Here is a 17,408-nt window from a genome sequence, read left to right as displayed (position 1 = left end):
GTAAACTAACTACCATTAACTCGTACAGTTTTTGTTATGTTAAATATCTCAGAACAAAAATATCCGCAAGGGTCATACAACTCCTAAAATGGCCTAATGAATCTGATGTTGACACGCTAATAAGTACAGCAGTGTGAAATTGGGATACGATGACATGCCACAACTAAGTCAGCGAGCCTGACCACGCCATCCCGTTAGTCGCCTTTTACGACCAGCATAGTCGCCTTTTACGGCAAGCATGGGTTGCTGAAGACCTATTCTACCCCGGATCTTCACGAGTGTGTATTCCTTGTAGCAAACCCGGGTACTCTCCCAATGTCAGTCAACGGATTGGGAGGTACCAAACCTAAGGCACCGAGAACAATGGGGAGTCGGACAACGTGGTACTTGGGATGCAAGTGTGACATTTCGAAAGCGAGGTCCGCATATTTGCCATGTTTTTCCCGAATCTTGTCAATCACGTAAGTGTCAAAAGTTAGTGATCGTGACCTGTTTTTTCCAGTGCATTGTTCGCCAATCAATTGCCAGGTAAACACTTACAGTTTATGTATGTGACAATAGACACCCCGTGGAGATCCGGTTTAGAACAGGTCTTCAGCCTCCAATGTCTGCCGTAAGAGGCGACTAACCGGATCGGGTGGTCAGATCTAGCTGACCTTGTCGATGGATGTCATCGTATCCCATATACGTAGATTGATGCTGATGCTGATGCTGACTCTATTATTTAACAGACATCCGTCTTATAGCTGCAATATTACTGAGTGCAACATGAAACAACAAACGAACAAACACAACAGTCATAACGGTTAAGCTTTATTTCAGGAAATGGATGGTTACTGCAAGGATGAAGAACATATGGCGGAATTGGTTCCAATGGCGGATACAGTCAACGCCAGCCCATCTAACAGAGGCAGCAAGGAAGAACAAAGAGGACAGTGGGCTTCAAATATTGACTACTTATTGTCTGTTATTGGCTTCTCTGTTGGGCTTTCAAACGTTCTCCGTTTTCCTTATGTCTGCAACAAGAACGGTGGAGGTTAGTGTTGTATTATGAGTGAGGGAGTAAGTTGGGTTTAACGCCTCTCTGAACAGTATATCAGTTATATCACGGCGTGGCAGAGTGATGTGGGAGAAAGCCCGAATTGATGCAGGTCTCGGACATTTACACTGGGTTAAACCCACGAGCGCGGGGATGGTGCTGACAAACAAAGGAACATTATCGGGGCGAAGCGGGATTCGAACCCACAATCTTAGGTGTCTGGCGTGCCGAAGGGACGCAACTCTGCACAGCGAATCGCGGCGCCTCAGACGACTGGGCCATCCGTGCCCCCTATCAAATATGAGAACAAGTCCTCTGTTTTATTACGAACTATGGCATGGCGCAGTCACACAATTATACATGTTACCGTTGTACTAGCAAATTGTGCCGTTAAAGGCGACTCTGCTTGGCAGAGGCGTCTAACGGGATCAGGTGGTCAGACTCGTTGACTTGGTTGATCGTCGTATCCCAATTGCGTGGATCGATGCTTATGAAGTAAATAACTGGATTGTCAGGTCCAGAATCGATTTCGTACAGACCGCCGTCATCTAGTTGGAATATTGCTAAGTACAAACAAACTAGCAAATAACACGTTCGTTATGTATGCATGTAATGATATATGTGCCCCGTTAAGATCCGGGCTAGACATGGTCTTTAGCAACCCATGCTTGACGTAAGAGGCGACTAACCGGATCGGTTGGTCAGGGTCACTGACTTGGTTGGTGCATGTCACCGTATCCCATTTCCGTAGATCGATGCTCATGATGTCAATCACTGGATTGTCTGGTCCAGACTCGATTACTTACAGACCGCCGAGTACGGCGCTAAACAACAAACATACAAAATATCTGTTTTGACGTCATCATACAACTACACGTTAAATGTGTATCATATGGCCAGTTACAAGTCGCGTTTGCATCAAGTCCTCCATTGTGACATATACATAAGGTGAGGTTAGGTGAAATTGGGTTTAACGTCGCGTCCAAGATTATTGCACTTATATAGCGACGTGCATGTACGTGTGTGTGTGTGGCTGCTTGTACTAGTCCGGACTGATGCCGATTTATAGTGCTAGCTCACTGAGATACCATGCCGCAGTTTAACATGAATACCCCACTCAGACACAGTATACTGACTCCGAGCTGACCAGTCCTTGTTTTAGCCCCTTAATGTCGAGCGCCAGACAGGGTAACAACAAGTACCATCTTTTAACGTCTTTTGGTATGACGCGGCCAGGGATCGAACCCCGGACCTTCCGCTCTCCGGGCGGACGCTCTACCATTAGACCACGGAGGCGGTACTTATACAAAATGGTGTAGTTATACCAATTTCCATGAATGCCAGTGCTTAAATGATCTTTCAATAGGCTTTGACACAAGGAATGAGTGAATATAGTTTTACACCGCTTTTTGCAATATTCCACCAATATCACGGCGGAGGACACCAGAAATGGGCTTCACACACTGAACCAATGTGTGGAATCGAACCCGGGTCCTCGGCGTGACGAGCGAACGCTTTAACTACTAGGCTACCCATCGCCATAAGAAAGTATCATGAATAATTCCAACCAGCCCCTGTGGGGATTCTGGGTTAGAAAAGTCCCTCGCAACCAATGCTTGTAAAGAGCTGACTAAATGAACCGGATGGACAGGTTCGCTGAATTTCATGGATCGTTGCTCATAATATCAACCATGCGATTAATTGCAGGCATCGGTATCAGCTGGAGTGCGGCAAACCAACAAACATTACCTGCGTGTGAAACTTGTTTATTTGTAGGTGCATACCTTATCCCATACATGACGTGTCTGATGTTATGTGGTCTGCCTCTGTTCTTCCTTGAAGTTGCCATTGGACAGTTCAGTGGGAAGGGTGTATCCCACGTCTGGAGCGTATGTCCCTTAATGAAAGGTGAGATTCTTTATATGTGTTTTATTCTCATTACCATTACAATTAGATCTTTTACACTGAAACGATACCACTTTGACAACCTTCTATGAGGAGTCGCATTTGGTGATCAATGGACATTCAGGCGCCTAATGTTTTGGTACCAGCGAGCGAAGCATTCAGAGCAGCGAATTTGATTTGCCTCGAAAACGAATATGAATAGGCAGTTGCGAATGGAAGATAACATAGGCCTCTTTGTCGTATTATTTTTGGATATTAAATACACTCTATCGTTTTGAGTGCAACATAAAGGTGTACTATCGAGGGTGTGTTGGAAGCGGATATCTGATCTCTGACAGCTGGGCCTTCGCATCCTTTACATTTGTTGGTCGGTCAAGGCTTCACCGAACATAACCACTTACAGTGGATGTCTCAGGTCTTGACACAGAGAGGTAACATATATATTGGAGCAACATATCTGATATTAATGAGAACAGTAATAAGCCTATTATGAGACTGTTGTATATCAGGCTGACAGACATAAGATAATGCATGAGCGCTTCGCTACTAATTGCCATATAAATTATCCTTACATACTGAGCGAAAAATACTGATGCCGATTTATAGTGCTAGCTCGCTGAGATACCATGCCGCAGTTTAACACGAATACCCCACTTAGACACAGTATACGAACTGCGAGCCGACCAGTCCTTGTTTTAGCCCCTTAATGCCGAGCGCCAGGCAGGGTAACAACAAGTACCATCTTTTAACGTCTTTCCGCTTCTCCGGGCGGACGCTCTACCACTAGACCACGGAGGCGGTTTATATCAGAACCATTGAAGACATAATAAGATGAACGTTGTGCCAATACTATTTGCTGTATATATAACAGTCACACCTGTAACAGTCATCTCTTCATATATTGTTAAGGCGCCGCGATTCGCTGTGCAGAGTTGCGTCCCAGAAACCTATGATTGTGGGTTCGAATCCCGGTTCGCCCCGATTATGTTTCTAGGTTTGTCAGCACCATACCCGTGCTCGTGGGTTTCACCGAAGTGGTAAACGTCTGAGACCTGCATCACTTCGGGCTTTCCTCCCACATTAAGCTGACACGCCGTGATATAACTGGAATAATGATAAAAGCGGCGTTAAACCCAACTCACTCACTCATATATTGTTATAACTGCATCCTCTTCTATGGTTTTTGAGTTAATTGCACATGAATCCATGATCTATATTTGTTTAAAAGATAGTTTGTTAAATACATTATATGTTTCAGGTCTTGGATTCGGCATGCTGATCGTGACCTTTGGTACTAACGTGTACTACACCATCAACTCTGCATGGGCTCTGTACTACGCTGTCTCGTCGTGTAGAGCCGTCCTGCCGTGGTCAACCTGTGGCAATTCATGGAACACAGAGAAATGTGTCAAAGACATCACAGGACTGAGAGTCGCCACAGGTGTGATATGCCATGAGAGTAGAATCAGCAATTTGCTGTTACTGTGGACAGTGAAGCTATCAACCTTCGCCATAATACCGTGACTATTACGTATGTGGGACCCGTGAAGATCCGGGGTAGAATAGGTCTTCAGTAACCCATGCTTGCCGTAAAAGGCGACTATGCTTGTCGTAAGAAGCGACTAACGGGATCGGGTGGTCAGGCTCGCTGACTTTGTTGATGCAAACTATCGTATCCCAATTGCGTGGATCGATGCTCAATCACTAGATTGTCTGGTCCAGACTCGATTATTTACAGACTGCCGTAATATAGCTGGAATATTGCTGAGTGCGGCGTTTAACAAAAAACAACAACAAAAAAACATAAATCTAATCATCACATACTTGTTTCTTGCACAAATTAACTGTAACACTGTAACTGCTTATTTAAAATGTAACATTAATTTAAGTTGGACTACTATTTTGGATGCGTCTTGATACGCCATCGGACTTCCAAAGTAACATTTAGTTGGGTATATCCGGTGGAATTAGACCCGTGAAGATCTGGGGTAGAATAGGTCTTCAGCAACCCATGCTTGCAGTAAAAGGCGACTATGCTTGTGTAAGAGGCGACTAACGGGATCGGGTGGTCAGGCTCACTGACTTGGTTGATGCATGTGATCGTATCCCAAATGCGTGGATCGATGCTCATGATATCAATCACAGGATTGTCTGGTCCAGACTTGATTATTTACAGACCGCCGTCATATAGTTGGAATATTGCTGAGTGCGGCGTTAAACAACAAGCAGTACGATAGGTGGTATTATTACTTTCAGCTCAATTGAGACAAACTAAATGGAATTGATGGTTGTCGTCTATATTGAATTATTTATATTTAGAGTAAAACGTTTCAATATCTGACAACACAAAGGCCAAAACGTTTTGATTTTCACTCCAATTATATTCAGACCTATTCAGTTGTATTCAGTCAGCAACTCTACCATGCTTAATGGAACCGTGATCAACTCGACACTTACACCTTACAATGGCACCACGGAATATGGCAGCAGTGGTTGGGGAAAAACTGAAACATTATCGCACACTGCAGCGGAGGAATTCTGGCAGTATGTATACATTACTATAACTCGCATGTCATTCAGTGTTGATAGTGCATGGTTTATTGGGTCTTACACGGTACCAAACGCTACAAATGTGTCAGTTTCTAGATGCAGCGAAACCTCGTTTGTCCAGTTTGTCCAGGCGATCCTGTTTTGTATCCATATTTCGTTAATTATTTCGACAAATTCCTGGGAAATTGCTGTCCGGATTAATCAAGTGGTCTAAATGTCCTCTGACGTTTACTGTGAAATTCTGGACTTCCTCACTGAAATCATTCTGTGAAATTTGGAGATAAGACATTCTGGCAAGAAGTAGGCATCCTCATGGACACCAGTTGTGCTCCCCATCTCGCTCAAATGTTTCTTGATGCACATGAAAGGGAATTTGGTCAAGAAGTTTCCTGAACTTAAGCCTCGGGTATATCGACGGTCTGATTTCAATAATGGTCAAATAGTAAATTCCTTTCCATTAATTTATCCATCTGAACCAGGAAAAAAAGAGATCAGTGAAAACACCTCATCTGTTTCATTTTTAGATGAAAAAGACTGTATGACAAGAGGGATTACTTCAACTTTCGACCCGTGAAGATTCCGTGGTAGAATAGGTCTTCAGCAACCCATGCTTGCCGTAAATGGTGACAATGCTTGTCGTAAAAGGCGACTAACGGGATCGGGTGGTCAGGCTCGCTGACTTGGTTGATTCACGTCATCGTATCCCAATTACGTGGATCGTGGCTCATGATATCAATCACTGGATTGTCTGTTCCAGACTCGATTATTTACAGACCGCCGTCATATAGCTGGAATATTGCTGAGTGCGGTGTTAAACAACAAACCAACCAATCAACTTCAACTTTCAAATAGTCAACTTCCCCTTTATATCGAGCAATATTCCAGCAGCTCCACTCTCTTGTGTCTGCATTTCCCTTCTTCGCACGTTGAAATGAACATGCTCTTTCTACGAAGATTTGAGAGAGCGTCATACGACTCTTGCTCAAAAGTTGTGTGATCAGGGTTACAACATTCAAGGCCCCAGTAAAGCTTTCCAAATGTTTTATTGTAGACATGTGGAGGACATTTTCAAATCTGACGCAGCAGTGACCATTGTGAACATATAAGTCAGAGTTGTTACTGTAACAGTACAAAACCTAATTACAAGCAGAAGTCCAGGTGTGATGAAACACCATGACACTTGGTCCATGGTCTCCCCTTCAACACTAACATACTTTAAACTTGTGCCATAATGTTCCCGTTTTTTTTAGGTGAACAATTGACTTGCCTTTGCATGTTTGATGGGTGCCACCGGTTAGGAAGGGTACGCTCACCTTCTCACGAACACCTGGTATTATGACTGTTTGATAGTGATTCATAAACATACGTTCATGTTGGAGTCTTAATCGTACAATCGTCACTCTTATGAATATGGAAAGGGTTTTGTCGCTTTTATATATTAGCAATATTCAGCCTTATGATGGCGGAGCATGAGCACCAGAAATGAACATGATTGTAGCTTACACTCTGATGGGGATTCGAACTCTGGTCTTCGATGCGACGAGCCTATGGTTTTACCTCCAGCTTACCCTATCGTCATCATATGTAATGTTCAATACTCGTCCCACATCCGTCAATGAATTAATTAAAGACAACAGTTGTGCCATTGCCATGTTATGGTATCCTTGGTTATACCTTCTGCAGATACAATGCTCTCAGCATCAGTCCTGGCTTGGAGCAAGTGGGGAATATCAAGTGGGAGCTAGCTCTGTGTCTCTTTGTCACGTACTTGCTGGTATTCGTCTGCATTATTAAAGGCGTTAGATCAGTTGGAAAGGTAAGAAACCGTGTGTCACGTACTCAATATAACTTGATCAGCTTTAAACCCAACTCACGCACTCATATTTGATAGGCAATTTATTGACTGACATAGTAAAAGTTTTGTAAGGAAATACTAATCAGTTTGTTTTTATGACAACGTCAGTATCGGTACTGTGTCAATAAAGACGATGTAATCATTCCAACTACGTCTACCTGCAAAGTTACTGATGCGGCAGACTGACTCCTTTCAAATTTAAACGAGGTCTATGGTGACCACAGGGTTACACATATACATTGTTTGCTGTAAATATGAGGTCAGAACTGTTTAATTGTAGGCTGTCTACCTTACTGCAACGCTTCCATATCTATTCCTCATCATTCTCTGTATCCGCGGGTTGACTTTGCCTGGAGGACCAAACGGCGCTCTGTTTTACCTTGCACCGGATTTCAGCAAAATACTCGACATAGAGGTGACCTTTAAACATTACATTTTAAAAGTAAATTTAGTGTTTGGTTTGGTTTGTTTGTTGTTTAACGCCGCACTCAGCAATATTCCAGCTATATGACGGCGGTCTGTAAATAATCGAGTCTGGACCAGACAATCCAGTGATTGATATCATGAGCATCCGTCCACGCAATTGGGATACGATGACATGCATCAACCAAGTCAGCGAGCCTGACCTCCCGATCCCGTTAGTCGCCTTTTACGACAAGCAGAGTCACCTTTTACGGCAAGCATGGGTTGCTGAAGACCTATTCTACCCCGGAATCTTCACGGGTGGTTAATTGAGGGCATTTGGGATATCCTTGCACCAACATCAGCATAATTCAGCAACTTGATGTTAATGACTACTTTCATAAACTTCCAAATCTTCTCTGATCCTAATCTTGAATGTTTCAGTGACGTTATTTCAATATATGTTATAGCATTATAAGCTGGGAACAATTTTCACATTCCGAAAAGTTTATAATTGGTTGTAAATAATTTGAAGAATATGTGTAATGAAACCTGATGTACAAAGTTTGTATATTTGTAATACATTTTCTGTGAACTGTCCTTGTCATCTCTGTAGGTGTGGCTGGAGGCCTGTGTTCAAGTGTTCTTCTCGCTTGGCCCAGCATGGGGAAGCCTCATCACAATGGCAAGCCACAACACCTTCCATACCAATTGTCTCAGGTCAGGAACTTACCATGTTCTATTCTGTTTTGCCTCCGATATTTTGTTTGAGACAATTATTTTGCTGTCAGCCCTTCACACATACAATTGTTGTCTTAGTCAGAAAGAGCAATTGCTTTTACTACTCTTTATTTTTCAGAACCTCCAATATGTCAGTGAATGAGTATTTTTAATGGTCGGCCCGGAGACAAGTGTAACATAATACTAAAAGGTTACTTCTTTTTGTGAAGTGTTGAAAGCACATATCCAAACATTTCTTTATTTGTATATGAGTGAGTAAGGGAGCTGGGTTTAACGCCGCTTTGAACAGTATTCCAGTTATATCACCACTAGCACTACCACCACTGGTATCATCATTATTTGATAGTGATTCATTAAAGGAATCGTACAATGGACTGCGTTCAGTGGTTATTTCTTAAGATTATGAAAAAGGGCGTGTCGCTTTTATTTATTGACAATACGGTATACATGCAACTGATGAGTAATATTACAATATACTTCTGTTATGACATGACCTGCTCATGTTTATTAGTGTGTGATAGCATTCAGTAACTTTTTCTGTAGTTTCGTTAAAATGACCTTTGAGTTTAAATCATCCAATATCACTACGGTCATAAAACTTCTTCTGAAGGAATGCAGTCGTATGTACATTCGTGTGTGGAGGAACCAGCCTGTTTGCTGGAATTGGTGTCTTCTCCGTTCTTGGATTCATGGCCCATGAAGCAGATGTGCCCATCACAGAGGTTGTGTCTTCAGGTACGCAGCTGTATACAGTAAAGTACGGTTATAACGAACACGCTTATAACGAACTTGCGGATATAACGAACTTACTTTTTTGGTCCCGACTATTTGCTGTAGTTATTCTGTATCTTTGCTTATAACGAACTACGGTTATAACGAACTAAAATTAGTAGTCCCTTTGAGTTCGTTATAACAGTACTTTACTGTATTTCAATCATTGGTTAATTAGGAGATAAACCTACTGTGTTTTGAAATTTGATGTAGTCCCACTGTAGAATAGATACCTCTTTATTATAATTTTGAACCGAGCGCTTTAGCTGACCATTGTGACGTCATTGGTTACCATGACGTCACAATCAAATGACATTCTAATGGCTCTGCTACTGAAGCTGTTAGCAGTACTTATTACACTTAAGTCATGATCACTGCTTATTACTGTCTACAAACTGAAAAGGTTGGAAGAATGATGTTGGATGATAAATAAAATCTCACCCACTTGTTTTTTTTATATCAAATATATTAACACTCGTTGATAAAGGTGGCAAACGTCCTCAGCAAGCCTCAGGGTTTTCCAATTTTTATCAACTCGTGTTGACATATTTGATATCAAAAGACACTCGGTTGAGATTCTCTATATCTTTAAATAGGAGAAGCATTAATATAGGCCTTTTTGGCCTGTTTGCTAATCCTTTTTCCATTTTGTAACGTTATGTAATGCAAAATCTGAACATTAATGGAAATAAAATACTGTTTAAATCAAATAAAGATGAAAATATATCCAATGATGATTCCATTAAACTACAAAATTTTGAATAGTCCAGGAACTACTTTTGTAATATGTCTTTATCTCGAAGGGCTTTGGACTCTATGCCAGGTTATTCGTAATTCGAGACAAGCGAAGTGCCTACGTTAGATCACAGTTTTCAATCGGGATTCCATCCAAACCTTTAAGCTGTACCATCTTAAACGATATATCGATTTAGAGATAGTGAGTTAGTTCGAGCCCGATGTGGTCCTGACATTGTTGGTCAAGCAGGAAGGTAGTTCACGATTATTTGATAATATAATTGTGCTGCTATAGGACCAAAATGTTAATTCTGTCGGAACCACAATATGACATCGTCTTAAACGATATATTGAGATAATGAAGTTTGAGTCAAAATGTTTCACTGCAGGTTCATTCGACAGATTCAGACCAATTTGATCAATGTGTACCTTCCGAAGAAGCCTTACTACGACAAGGTTCTACTTACAATCTATACATTCGAATTTATTCCAGGTCCAGGTTTAGGTTTCGTTATTTACCCAGAAGCCTTGGCCCAACTTCCGTTTCCGCAGCTATGGAGCTTCCTCTTCTTCATTTTGCTTATTCTTTTGACACTGGATTCAGCGGTGAGACGCTATAACATGAATACAGTCAGACACATGTTCTTATCTTGTCTTAATATCAAAAGTTCAAATATTTCATAAGTATATTCATAAACCTTATTATTCCATACAACATAACACGAACCTCGTCATATTCACATAGTAATAGTACCTGTAAGATATACCTCAAGTTGAATTAAGCGAAAAATAGTTCATACAATTCAGGGATTTATCTAGGAATGCAAACTAAGTGCTCTTGGCAGACAAAATGGGTAAAATATAATTTTTAAAACTCCCGATTTTAATCATTTCAAAGGTATTTTAATAGATTTATTTCATTCAATGCGAAAACCTATACTGACGATTAAAACATCTTCTTGTCAATTGGCCCTGAAATGCCTCTGCAAAGCCGTTGCTATAATAACTTCTTATATTCCAATTTACTGACAATTGTTTCAGACTTACATATGTTAACTTAATTTATATACTTATTAATTTAGTTGGTTTTGTGTTGCATGTGTTATATCTAACTTTGATTGTTGATAAAACTGTCATTTGTTCTCGTCGCTCTGTGACATAAGATATTGACGTACACACATTCACTCATTCATTATTGTTTTTATTTGTTTGTTTGTTTTCATCACGAAACAACCTTCAACATTTCATTGTATAGTTTACAATGGTTGAAACTGTCATATCGGCCATTATGGATCAATTCCCTGCTCTGCTGAAATGGAGACTCTGTGTAAATGCTGGGTACTGCACTGCTGCCTTTCTGCTGGGTCTGGTATTTGCCACTGAGGTTTGTACTGAGAATTGTGTTTCCTTTCAGGTGTGTCTAGTACCACTGATACCACCCACTGACTGTTTAAAGATATACAAAGTAAGGGAGTTGTGGGTGATATGTGGGCTCGGTCCATTCAGCCACCTCGGGTCTTGTTTTCGCATAGTGGCTTCACCAAGAGTAGTTAGTTATTGTGTTATACCGAAATTCATATATGAAGAGCTTAATTTCACTTTTTAGTTACTGTTGTCCTTGTTATCAAACAAGTCAATGAGATCCTCTTCAGAAATATCGGCGAACCGTGTATTACTACTCGCGGACGCCATGTTGTTTTTGTAGCAGAAAAAGTCCTTACTGATCCGATGACAGGTCAATAGTGATCATGTGACTTGTCAATGTTCAAAGGTCATTTTGAGAGTCAATTTTCTATTATTAGGTCATCACTGATATTTATTGTCTTGTCAGGTGATATAGATTAACCAATGGAATCCCAAGATTCTTAATGGAGGTATATCAATGAGGAAATGTTTTGTTTCTTAAGCATATTTGTTTGTCTATTAATTCTTTAATCATACCTTGCATCAATTTAGGATTTCTCCTTTTAGGGTGGAATGTACATTTTCCAACTGGTCGATTGGTACTTTGTGGCCATCTTCCTAGTCCTGGTGGGTCTTCTGGAGTGCATCATCCTGGGATGGATATACGGTATTGCACATATGTATTAGTCATGGTGTTATGTCCCATATTCTCCGGATGTTGCTTAGTATTCTGATTTGAACATAATTAGGAACAATTGTAGTGATGATAATTTTATGTGAAGGACCACTTGTCACGCCGAAGGCCCGGGTTCGATTCCTCATATGGGTACAATGTGAGAAACCCATTTCTTGAGTCCCCCCTGTGATATTGTATGAATATTGCGAAAAGCGGCGTAAACCCAACTCACTCACTCAAAAGCAACATATATGATATAAAGTAAAACGACAAACCCTTAAAAGTTTCCATAATCACAATAAAGTCATGAGTCCATTGTACGAATCCGACTATATCACAGCCATGTGTTTATGAATCACTTTCAAATAGTGATGAGACAAGGTGTTCGCAAAAATGTGAGCGTGTATTGCCCCAACGGTGGCACCATTCAGAAACACATGCAAAAGTAAGTGAATGGATCACCTGAAAAGAACATACGGGAACATTAAGTCAAGGATATTAAGTTGATACAAGCACTTTTTTTATTTCAGGAGTGAACAATGTCAGCGAGGACATCCACATGATGACGGGTAGCCGGGTTCCAGTGTTCTTCAAAGTGTCATGGTGTTTCATCACACCTGCACTGCTTCTGGTAGTCAGCTTTTGTGACATGTCTGGTCATTTCCCCTCATTTGACTGACTGGGGCGCAGTGGAATTAAACAGTTGAGAGCTTGGTTTAACTAAAATGAAAACTAATCAACTAAATTTTAATGACTTACCTGTTAAATGACCAAGGAACTAGTGAGTGAGTGAGTGAGTGTGGTTTTACGCCGCTCTTAGCAATATTCCAGCAATATCACGGCGGGGGACACCAGAAATGGGCTTCACACATTGTACCCATGTCATACTACGCACTCAGAGAATTTGTTGTAAATGTAACACAAAATATGTTGAAGATGGGTTCCCCTTTGTGTCCAGTATACTTAGACCTAAAAAAAAATATATATTACCCAAATATTAATTTATAAATATCCAGCTGTGTATTATATATGAAATCAATTATCGGTTCGTAAGATAAAAGAAAACTATATAAAGTCGTAAGGCAAATTGGTATATGAAGCCTTTCGTACAAGGCATATGTGTGTGCGTGTGTCTACCTGTGCGCCTGAGCGCGCTCGAGCGTGCGTGCGTACGTGCGTGCGTGCGTGTGTGTGTGTCATATGTGTGTGCGTGTGCCTGCCTGTGCGCACAACAGTTACTTGAAATTGAAATTGCATAATTGCTCCTAAATGATATGTTATTGTCTTGAACTTTTAATTTCGTTATTCTGACTTAAATAGTGGTATTAGATTAGCAATACTCGTTGTAAGATAATATTTGACATTAAATAATGCTGATGAAGCTTTTCAGCAAATATTATACACTCTTACACGAAGCTTCGTACATGCACAAGCGTAAAACCCGATCTTCATTTTGTTTCCATGCCAAAATATGACATTGTCTATATTCAACAGCTACTTCATATTAATTCGACATAGAAATATATTTATCAATATTACTGCATTTCAAGCACTTTAACTAATTTGTAAATATTAATGATACAAGATTTCAAACACTTCTTTATTTTGCATTTGCAGATAATATTCATTTCCACTCTGGCCCGTTACAAGCCTCCAACATATGGCAATTATGTTTATCCCCCGTACGCTGCTACGATTGGCTGGTGCCTAGCAACCATTCCCTGTATTCCATTGGTTGTGGGGATGCTTCTGGCCATATACAAAGAAAAGGGGAGCTTATTGCAGGTGACTTATCAATATCTTTCTAAAAACAACAACATATTTAAGTCGCTTTTTGAAAATATGAATATACATCGTCAATGCAATGTTTCCGGTCAGAATACCGTATTTCCTCTATTAGACGCCCGGGCTTCTATTTATTTCGGACAAGCCTTTGACCCAGCGTCAATTAGAGGCCCGGCGTTTATTGGAGGCCCGGCTTCTATTAATACCCCCATTTCACTATGACCACGAATGTCCCGAATCGTCACGAAATGGAAGTATTTTGAGTCCTCATTATGTAATTTAGGTCCCAAAAAGGGATCATTAATTGTATCAATTGATCGACCCGCCGTCTATTAGAGGCCCGGCTTCTGTTTTTTGCACTGAACAATTGACCCGGCTTCTATTAGAGGCCGGCGTCTATTAGAGGCGCGGCGTCTAATAGAGGAAATACGGTAGACCCTAGCAGCTTATGCATGTCGGTAGAGCCGTTCTTTTAACGGGTCATTTCATTCTGACTTATGCGATCAACCATGGCCTGCAATACGATTAATTACAAGCCTTTTGGAAATAGCTAAATGTTGCTGACGTGTTAAACTACATTCGTTCACTAAATAAGCTATTTGAAAGTCATTGTTCTAATATAATTCAACCATGTTCCATATGCATGATAATTGCGTGTATGTGTACAATAGCATATCTTAAAAGTGACTCTTTTACATAAACATGCCCCGAGGACTTATAGAGATATAAATGTGTGTCGCCCATGAAACTAACGTGTAAAATGGACAGTCGGAGGACTTATCGACAGTGATATTATCGACCCTGCTTTATACAGATATTTCCATTACTTAATCAAGGCATGTCAGCTTAACGTGGGGGGCACGGGTGGCCCAGTCGTCTAAGGCGCCGCGATTCGCTGTGCAGAGTTGCGTCCCTTGGGCACGCCAGAAGCCTATGATTGTGGATTCGAATCCCGGTTCGCCCCAATTATGTTTCTGGGTTTGTCAGCACCATACCGTGCTCGTGAGTTTTACCGAAGTGGTCAACGTCTGAGACCTGCATCACTTCGGGCTTTCCTCCCACATTAAGCTGACACGCCGCGATATAACTGGAATAATGTTAAAAGCGGCATTAAACCCAGCTCACTCACTCACTCAGCTTAACGTGTAAGTAAGTCCAAAACGACACTAGTGAAACACGCGAGCGTGTGCATGGTGCTGACACACCATGGATGATAATCGGGGCGGTTTTAGGATTCGAACCCATCCCCGGGGATCCTGGTCCCCGCAAATGGATGTTATCTCTACGACTGTCGTAATTCAGTGTTAAAGTTTAGGTGTTACGATCGTCTTAGCGCTAAGACCGCTTTGTGGAAGAGGGTCCTGACGTGTAACTCTGAATTCTTGCACTCTGACATGCGTGGTTTCTGGCATAATGGACGCACCACTGCACAGCGCGTGGCGGCACCTCAGATTACTGGGCCGCGGATTCCTACCCTTACAGCTTAGGTATAATCGTCATTACAAACGACAGGGACCTACCCTTACAGCTTAGGTATATCGTCATTACAAACGACAGGGACCTACCCTTACAGCTTAGGTATATCCTCATTACAAACGACAGGGACCTACCCTTACAGCTTAGGTATATCGTCATTACAAACGACAGGGACCTACCCTTACAGCTTAGGTATATCCTCATTACAAACGACAGGGACCTACCCTTACAGCTTAGGTATATCGTCATTACAAACGACAGGGACCTACCCTTACAGCTTAGGTATATCGTCATTACAAACGACAGGGACCTACCCTTACAGCTTAGGTATATCGTCATTACAAACGACAGGGACCTACCCTTACAGCTTAGGTATATTGTCATTACATACGACGGGGAACCACCGCAGTTTGAAAACCATTCAGTAGTCATGCTTCGGCTGCTCCAGGAATTTGCCATATAGTTTCCAGAAGTTTTCGAATTGCCACTTAGAAAATGGTTTCGTCAAAATACGGAGATGTTTTTAGTTATGTAGATCGCAAAAAGAGTAACTATATCATTAATTATGCATTCGTTTTTGTTGACGTGGTACCTGGAATTTGAGGTATTGGAAGTTAAACAATATGAATATGAATTCGATCAATATCCAAACTGACGGAAACATAAACATTCTACGACTTTGTTTATCTCAACTTCTGTAAAGTTGGTATTTTGTCATGTTTCAATATTTATAGTGTCTCAAGAAGTCCGTGAAACCAGACAGCTCCTGGGGGCCGGTCAAATCGTCCTGTGTGGAATCATTTCGTATCAGACACAAGAAAACCAACTCTCTCAGAGACATCTGTTTATCATTTGTGCCTTGTAAATCTAAGTAAATAAAGTTCGGATTTACACATATAACTTTTCATTGTCTTTCATGTTACGTGTGTATGTATGTGTGGTATCTATATATTGTATGTATGGTATCTACATATTGTATGTGTGGTATCTGCATATTGTATGTGTGGTATCTGCATATTGTATGTGTGGTATCTCCATATTGTATGCGTGTTATCTACATATTGTATGTGTGGTATCTACATATTGTATGTGTGGTATCTACATATTGTATGTGTGGTATCTACATATTGTATGTGTGGTATCTGCATTTGTATGTGTGGTATCTGCATATTGTATGTGTGGTATCTGCATATTGTATGTGTGGTATCTGCATATTGTATGTGTGGTATCTATATATTGTATGTGTGGTATCTGCATATTGTATGTGTGGTATCTACATATTGTATGTGTGGTATCTGCATATTGTATGTGTGGTATCTATATATTGTATGTGTGATATCTGCATATTGTATGTGTGGTATCTACATATTGTATGTGTGGTATCTGCATATTGTACGTGTGGTATCTCCATATTGTATGCGTGTTATCTACATATTGTATGTGTGGTATCAATATATTGTATGTGTGGTATCTGCATATTGTATTTATGGTATCTGCATATTGTAAGTGTGGTATCTGCATATTAAATGTGTGGTATCTACATATTGTATGTGTGGTATATGCACACATGTGTGGTATATGCATACTGTATGTGTGGTATCTGCATATTGTTTAAGTGTTATATCTGCTTATTAAATGAGTGATATCTATATATTGTATGTGTGGTATATGCATACTGTATGTGTGGTATCTACATATTGTATGTGTGGTATATGCATATTGTACGTGTGGTATCTGCATATTGTATGTGTGGTATCTGCATATTGTATGTGTGGTATCTACATATTGTATGTGTGGTATCTACATATTGTATGTGTGGTATCTACATATTGTATGTGTGGTATCTACATATTGTATGTGTGGTATCAATATATTGTATGTGTGGTATCTACATGTTGTATTTATGGTATCTTGGCTAGTTGACTGCTTGCATCGTACCGCAACACACCAATACATAGCTGGAATATTCACTCCCTCATTCACTGATTACATGTACCTTATGTGATCTGATGGAAATGTTCTTGAAGTGTTCAAACAGACAGACACAGACAGTCAGACACAGACAGACA

At 40.7% G+C, this 17,408-nt stretch overlaps 1 protein-coding gene across 1 annotated transcript; it reads left to right on the top strand.

Moving 5' to 3' along the window:
* Nucleotides 1-825: 825 nt before the first annotated feature.
* LOC139453793 (sodium-dependent proline transporter-like) lies at nucleotides 826-16,214 on the top strand. Its single transcript, XM_071235260.1, has 14 exons — nucleotides 826-1,036; nucleotides 2,816-2,947; nucleotides 4,203-4,387; nucleotides 5,343-5,488; nucleotides 7,178-7,310; nucleotides 7,630-7,764; nucleotides 8,368-8,471; nucleotides 9,103-9,227; nucleotides 10,492-10,604; nucleotides 11,254-11,382; nucleotides 11,970-12,069; nucleotides 12,609-12,709; nucleotides 13,696-13,863; nucleotides 16,074-16,214. Exons 1-14 carry the CDS (start codon nucleotides 826-828, stop codon nucleotides 16,212-16,214), a joined length of 1,923 nt encoding a protein of 640 aa, XP_071091361.1.
* Nucleotides 16,215-17,408: the final 1,194 nt, after the last annotated feature.

The sequence above is a fragment of the Haliotis cracherodii genome, unplaced genomic scaffold, assembly GCF_022045235.1.
Source record: "Haliotis cracherodii isolate W230 unplaced genomic scaffold, xgHalCrac1.p SCAF_10, whole genome shotgun sequence".
Taxonomy (NCBI): Eukaryota; Metazoa; Mollusca; class Gastropoda; order Lepetellida; family Haliotidae; genus Haliotis; species Haliotis cracherodii.
Note: the sequence above shows the minus strand (reverse complement) of the source record. Positions and strands in the feature narration are given on the sequence as shown.

Excerpts from the sequence above, each read along its gene's own strand:
- LOC139453793 (XM_071235260.1), top strand. The coding sequence starts at position 826 with ATGGATGGTTACTGCAAGGATGAAGAACATATGGCGGAATTGGTTCCA. Across the intron at positions 5,489-7,177 it reads GCAGCGGAGGAATTCTGGCA|ATACAATGCTCTCAGCATCA; the intron begins GTATGTATACAT and ends TACCTTCTGCAG. Across the intron at positions 11,383-11,969 it reads GTCTGGTATTTGCCACTGAG|GGTGGAATGTACATTTTCCA; the intron begins GTTTGTACTGAG and ends TTCTCCTTTTAG.